This window comes from Scyliorhinus torazame, chromosome 14 (assembly GCF_047496885.1).
Source record: "Scyliorhinus torazame isolate Kashiwa2021f chromosome 14, sScyTor2.1, whole genome shotgun sequence".
Taxonomy (NCBI): Eukaryota; Metazoa; Chordata; class Chondrichthyes; order Carcharhiniformes; family Scyliorhinidae; genus Scyliorhinus; species Scyliorhinus torazame.
In genome coordinates, this window is record NC_092720.1 from 51,872,832 (window position 1) to 51,880,428 (window position 7,597).

The following is a 7,597-nucleotide window of genomic DNA, read 5'->3' on the forward strand; positions in this document are numbered from 1 at the left end:
CATCTACAAGATGCACTGCAGTAACTCACCAAGGTTCCTTAGGCAGCACCTTCCAAACCCACGACCACTACCATCCAGAAGGACAAGAGCAGCAGATACCTGTGAACCGCACCACCTGCAGGTTGCCCTCTAAGTCACTCACCACCCTGACTTGGAAATATATCACCGTTTCTTCACTGTCGCTGGGGAAACAGCCTGGAACTCCCTACCTAACAGCACAGTGGTTAACACCTCAAGGATTGCAGCAGTTCAAGAAGGCAACTCACCACCACCTTCTGGCAACTAGGGATGGGCAATAGATGCTGGCCTAACCAGCGATGCCCATATTCCGTAAATTAATTAAAACATTTTTAAAACGTTTATAGTCATCCATCCCAACATCTGGGGCTGGATTCTCCGCCGGCGGCTTGCTCCATTTTGCCAGCAGCCCCGGGGTTTCCTGACGGCGTTGGGCTGCCCCACAATGGGAAAACCCATTGACCAGCTGGCGTAACGGAGCATCCCGACGGCGTGCTGAAACAGAAATGTGGCGGGGCGGGATGCAGAATCCAGCCCCTGTTTCTGGGACAGCCTTGGTTTGGCTGGTAGCACTTTTGCCTCTGAATCATCAGGTTTTAGATTCAATTCCTACTCTACACTTGAGTTCAAAAATAAAAGCTGATTCTCCAATGCAATACTGAGGGAGTGCTGTTCTGCTTGAGGTGCTGTCTTTTAGATGAGATGTTGAATGGAGGCATTGTCTGCTTTCTCAGGGTGGCATAGAATATCCCATGGTATTATTTTGAGAAGAGTAGAATATCCCCAGTATCCTCGGCAATATTCTTTCCTCAATCAATATCTGGTTATTAACACATAGCTGGTTCTGGGACATTACTGTGCAAGATTTGGCTGTCACTTTCTATATTGCCATAATTACTACACTTTACTTCATATTACAACAGTGATAACATTTCTAAAGTACTTCATTGACTGTCACAGGCTTTGAGACGTATGGTGGTCATGAAAGGTGCTTTATAAATGCAAGTTTTTCATTTTTTGGATGTGTCAATTTTTGTTTTGTGAGGCCCTTGGAATATTTTCCATGTTAAAAACAATCCACCTTAATTTTGAATGACCAAGTAGATTTTTAGGAAATTCAGGAAATTCGATCAGTTCAAAATTCATACATAATGGACATTATTTGCAAATAGTGAATCAAATTTTACATTTGAAAATCATTGACACTATTATTCACAATTTTAAATAAAATGATCTCTCTGTTGATGTTTCCGTCCATCCCCACCAGCGGGAACTCAACCTCCCCCCTCATAAATAATGGGAAAACCCGTCGACAGCGGCGGAACTGGATGATTTCGCCACCAGCCACTGGTGGGTCGCCTCTGTCATCGCAAAATGCGCCATGGCAGGGTGGGGGCGGAACATCCCATTCATTGGCCTGGATTCTCCGAGCCGAAATGGCTCTCGGCGTGGGGGCGAAGAATGGGGCCTCAGACCTGCGATCGGGTCCAATGTCGGGACGTGATTCTCCGGTGACTAGAGTCGCGCGCGGTCGACGCAGCGCCAGTCGGGGGCCGTTGAAAGATGCACCAGCGGCAATTGTCCGTGGTCGACTGGCCGAGTTCCCACCGACGTGGTTCACGTATGGTTCCGCCCGGCGGAAGCTCGGCGTCGCAGCTGTGGTAGCCATCCTGGTGGGGGGGCGGGACGATCAGTCTCCGAGTGGGTGCCTGCACGATGGCCAGGCCCACGGTCGGGGGCCACCGATCGGTGGGCGCAGGTGATCTGGTGGGGACCTACTGTCGTGTTGGGTGCTCCGCTATACAGACGAACCAACACGGTTGCAGATGGTACAACTCTGTTTTATTACTATCAATAACAACATCAGTAAACTTATGACTGTGGTTCATTCTTTACCCTTTACCCTGTGGACCCAGCCCTAACACTATCTTAGAGAGGCACTCAGCACATGGTGTATGTCTGAGTGGCTTGCTGTGAGCTCTGTGCCCTGAGCTGTCTCCTGCTGGAATGAGCGGGAACTGTGGTGTTCCCTGTTTTATAGTGCGTGTGCTCTTGCTTGTGATTGGCTGTGATGTTGCGTGTGTGTTGATTGGTCCGTTGATCTGTCCATCAGTGTGTATGTGTGTTTGCACCATGATGTTTATCTGAATATCATGACACCTACCTTCTTCCGCGCTGGCCCACTGTGTGGCTCCGCCATGTTGCGCAGCGCCGACGCGGAAGCGGCCGGCATGCGAATGTGCAGACCCGCGGCGAGCAGTGCAGGACCGCATACGGCAGCTGGAGCAGCACGGAGCACTCTGGTGCCATGTTGGCCCCCTGTGAGCTACAGAATTGTTGGGCCAAGAAGCCCGTTGACGCCGGCGTGAAACATTCCGGTGTTTACGGCGCCATCAACACTGAGCCGCGTTTTTAGAGAATCCCGGCTATTATGATTCACAGAATGCTTTGGTCGGGATTTTCAGCTAGGCCAATTGGCGGGATCGTCCATTCCCACCAACGGCGAGGCACCGCCACAAGTTCCCCGGTGGTGGCAGAGGGTGCAATTAACAGCAAACCTTCGGGATCTTCCGATCTCACTGACGACCAATTACGATCCGCCTCCGCCACCGCAAAGTATGCCATGGGGGTAAAATCCCGCTCTCTGCATTGACAGTAACTCATCAGATAAAGTGGTCGGCAATTTTTTCCGGCTGCATCGCGCCAAGTGCAAATCCTGCTATGTCAGGAAAATTCTGGGAGAGGCCTGAAATGAGATTTCCACTGGCCACAAAACAGTTTGCAATGTTTCGGGCCCTCCCAGCAGACAGGTTCGTGACCAGCGGGGGCGTGAACCTGATTTCCATTCATTTAAATATATCTTAATATTTAAAATCGGCTTAACACGAATCTTCCGGGAATGTGCTGAGTTCTTGACCACTGGCATAGCGGTGCGCGAGTGGGAATCAGTACTGATGCCCACAAACTGAGACCAAATGTGATGACCATGCCAGGGGCCTCAGAGGCCATTGTTGTCCATGGGTGGTTGGGGACATGGCAGGGCAGTGCCCTGGCACTTCCCCCTGGCACCCTGGCAGTGATAACCTGGCAGTGCCAGGAGACACAGCGTGAAGGGACAGGCCCTGAAGGGATGGGGTCTGAAGGGGTGGCACCTATAGGGCGACCCATTGGGTGGCCCCAGTGCCAGTGATCTATTTTTTGTGGGGGTTCACGCTGGCGATCTATGCTCAGGGGGCGGGGGGGGGGGTGGCTTTAATTTTACTCTGAACCTGATCTCTGTGAAGCTGGGCTTGCTGGCTTGTTTAGGCCCCACCCCTCATCATAATGACAGCGCAAAACATGTCCACCCCCCCCCCCCCCCCCCCCCCCCCGCCCACCCCCCCACCCCCACTTCACAAAAATGACAAAAGTGTGTAAAGATCTCATCGGGAAACCTGCCTATTTCTGACTGAACCTGAGCTTTGCCATTCTTTGGGAAAATGCCACCCAATGTTATTCTTTGCTTGTTTATTTTAGCTTTTGCCTAAAGTATACTTTAAGAGCAACCTAACCACTTGACTCACCAGCAAAGAGTGGCACAGTCAGCACAAAGAGAATTTTTGCTTAAAATTTCACAAAAAATAAATCTGGTTTACACTTCTTTTCCTTTCGTTTCAGGAAGTTGACAGCTGGAACCGAGTGGCCCACACACTGGACAGGTTGTGCATGTTCATCATAACGCCAATAATGATCTGCGCAACATTCATCATATTCATGATGGGGAGCCTCAATCACCCTCCACCACTACCATTTGAAGGCGACCCCTTTGAATATTCAGCAGCTCGTCCACGGTGTAGGTAGATTTGAGGAAACTGAAAAATACAGGACATCACAGTAGAGAGTGCTGCACGTGACCCCCATCCGCCCATTCCCACTATACACACACAAACATAGGGCGAGATTCTCCACTCTTGCGCCGGTTGGGAGAATCGCCTGGGCCGCCAACATTTCCCGGGACGCCGGTCCGACGCCCTCCCGCGATTCTCCCAAGTGGCGGGAACGGCCCCGTCGAGTTCCGCGGGCCGCAGGCCGGAGAATCGCTGGAGACACCCAAAATGGCGATTCTCCGGCACCCCCGCTATTCTCAGGCCCGGATGGGCCGAGCGGTCAGGCCAAAACGGCGAGTTCCCCCCGGCGCCGTCCACGCCTGGTCACTGCCGTCGGGAACAGCGCGGGAACGCTGGGGGGGCAGCCTGCGGTGGGGGGGGGAGGAGGGATCCTGCACCGGGGGGTACCTCAAATGTGTGAGTTTGCACATTCTCCCCGTGTCTGCGTGGGTCTCACCCCCACAACCCAAAGATGTGTAGGATAGGCGGATTGCCACGCTAAATTACCCCTTAGTTGGGCGATCGGTGCCCACCGATTGTCGGACCGTCCTCTCTGAAGGAGGATCTCCTTCCTTCCGCGGCCCCACAAGATCCGTCCGCCATCTTCTTGCGGGGCGGACTCAGAGAGGACGGCAACCACGCATGCGCGGGTGACGTCAGTTATGCGGCGCCAGCCGCATCATCTATGCGGCGCCGCCTTTACGCGGCGACAAGGCCTGGCGCGTGTGGATGACGCGGCCCCGATCCTAGCCCATTGTCGGGGCCTGAATCAGTCGGGACCGGGGCTGTTCCACGCCGTCGTGAACCTCGACAGCGTTCACGACGGCGTGGGCACTTCGGCGTGGGAGTGGAGAATCCCGCCCACTATCTCTGGAAATCTAGAAAGGATACACATGCTTCACTAGAGATATATGCATAGTTATAAATATAGTTATAAATATTGAAAGAAATTTTAAAAAATACAATTATGCATGCATCCATGCACATATGCAGACGAACATACATTGTAATGAATGAAAGAATAGCTTGAAATCGGCTGTTTCTTTTCAGAACAGCATGTAATATTGATGTTGCTGAACCTTATGCTGTCATTATAGTGTATATTGTGACGTACTGCTATCAGCTCCAGTGTTACAGCCCTTCCAACAGGCAGGAAATGAGCTTTGCGGAGCAGCACGGTGGCGCAGTGGTTAGCACCGCTGTCTCACGGCGGCGAGGACCAAGGTTCGATCCTGGCCCGGGTCACTGTCCGTGTGGAGTTTGCACATTCTCCCCGTGTCTGCGTGGGTCTCACCCCCACAACCCAAAGATGTGTAGGATAGGTGGATTGCCACGCTAAATTACCCCTTAGTTGGAAAAATATTAGAAAGAAGATGAGCTTTGCATGTACAAAACTTAATGCTCCAGTTAATAAGTACATAGTCCTCCATTGCTTTCATAGGACATTTAAAACAAGAATTTCTGCTTGTTTATTAAATATTCTGGAGTTCACAGCAGTTTTGGAAACCTGATGTGACACTATTCTGCAATTATAATCCACACGATGTTAAACAAACATGTGATTGACTATGCAGGATTCTGGAGTCAGATTAGGGGCTGACTCTGGAATTATGCAGCTGGTCTGCTAAAATGCAAAAACACTTAACAAATGAGCAAATGAACACCGTTAAACCTTTACCACATTCCTGCAAAATAATCCAGCAAAGTGTGGATGACTTTTTTTTCAAATTACAGGGTATAGGCAAAATTATCTTTGATGTACACACACCTACAGAATAATCTCCACACGTTGGCAATTGGATATATACATAACCATAAGTGCATAAACAGCAACACTGAACTGTATATATGAACATGTGTATAGCACTCATTTACATTTATGAACACGAGCAAATTCTCACATGTCCAAGATATAATTTTTAAAAACTATATCCACTGCAGATAAAAGAGGATACACTGAATTCCAGAATCTGCAATTCCTGAAAGACAATCAAATAACTGATGCTGCCAAAAAATAACCATGCTGTGTTTCAAAACTCCATATATTAGCATTCATTCTGAGAACTATTTGTATAATTATTCAACAAATAATTTCTATTTTGCCTTGTATCAAAGTTACCTTAATTGAATTTGGAAGGAAAGGTTATTAAACCACAAATGAATTTACTGAAAAGTTACTGATGTGAGACCTTTCTAATTAAATGTAAACATCATCATCCATTTCTCTGAAGTATACAATGGACTGTGATGCTGTTCCATTGCACTGTGTCAAGGAGTGGCACAATGTGCATTGCAATATACGATGTAGATCCCAATCTTAAATATCCTGTTGGAGGAAAAATAAGCACTTCCCTAAAGAGAAAACATACATCAGGGTAATTCATCCATGCACCTCTTAGCAGTTGGTTAATGCGGACAATGAAACCAGGTGACTTGATAAATTTACTGGATGCAGAAAATGGATGACCAACCAGTTTTAAAGTGGAAGAAAAATGTTTGGTTAATTTGAGAAACCTAGTGCTTTCAAAAATGTACGTTTTTTTCTCAGTAAACTCAGAATTTCTGCTTCAAAAAAAAGCACGGCTTTGAGATATTAAAGTTCTTGGTACTTGTTCTTTGCTATTCTGTTCTTTCAGTTTAATTATTTGCATGGCGGGAATTAAAAACTATTGTTATGAGTTAAATTTGTTTGTTCCATTTTCTTCCGCCTGCCCAGCACTCAGCAAGATCTGCACTTGCTCACCTCATCATAATGAACTGGTACTTTTCAGAATATAGAGAATGGTGCATTCAGATTCTGTTGTCAGGGGTACACATAATTATTTGGAACTGCTCAGTTTGGAATTCTACAGCTGCGTCCAGTCGTAGCTCTTGCAAGATATACTGGCACATTTAATTGGAAGTCAACTTTGTAATTCCATTACTCAGTTTTTAAGGTTCAGCTAAAGATTTGAAATATTCCCATTATTGTGGTTATAGATGTGAATTCGTAGTGGCAGATTTGGGGAAAAATCGTGGATTAATCATTGAAAAAATGTAAAGAGTCATCATGATATTCATGATCTATCACTTGTATTCTTTATTGCACACATAGTTCCATGGATCCTACAGTACATCAGCAATGTTCTCACAATTTATTTTTCCCATTGAAAACAAATTTTGTTCTCCTCATAGTTTAAAGCCCTAAGACACCATGTGACTACCATCGGTACTGCAGCAGACCCGGGAGACGGAGGAACCATGTATTCACTCAAAAATAGGTAAGAGTGGAATTTGACTAGGGTCGAGTTAATAGGCCCCTGCAGAGTGGTGGGAAGGTATACTGGACAAGGTATTGGGAGTTATGGGGGGGAGGGGTATGGGGCTGGGTGATGGAAGGTGGACAGAGGAAGCAAAACTTGGAGGGCAGGCCTCCGATGGGCACAAGAGATCCAGGAAGGAGTCATCCCTCTTTCACTGACCAGTCCACACGGTTAAACCCCCATCAACCGTGTTTTTTCCTCTATGAATTATTTTCCTCAATTCAATGGGCTCAATCTTACAGGCCACTTGTAGATGGGAAAACAGGCAGGCAGACCTGTCTGTGGGTGGCACAGTAGCACAGTGGTTAGTACTGTTGCTTCACAGCACCAGGGTTCAGGGTTCAATTCCTGCTTGGGTCACTGTCTGTGCAGAGTCTGCACGTTCTCCCTATATCTGCGTGGGTTTCCTCC

General features: G+C 47.9%; 1 protein-coding gene across 1 annotated transcript in view; it reads left to right on the forward strand.

Moving 5' to 3' along the window:
• Positions 1 to 4,253, forward strand: part of chrnd (cholinergic receptor, nicotinic, delta (muscle)) — an 84,714-nt gene extending 80,461 nt beyond the window's left edge. The window contains exon 12 of the mRNA XM_072474180.1: positions 3,676 to 4,253. Within this exon, the coding sequence (XP_072330281.1) occupies positions 3,676 to 3,858 (183 nt within the window). The 3' untranslated portion in view covers positions 3,859 to 4,253. The remainder of the gene's footprint in view (positions 1 to 3,675) is intronic.
• The last annotated feature ends 3,344 nt before the right edge of the window (positions 4,254 to 7,597 follow it).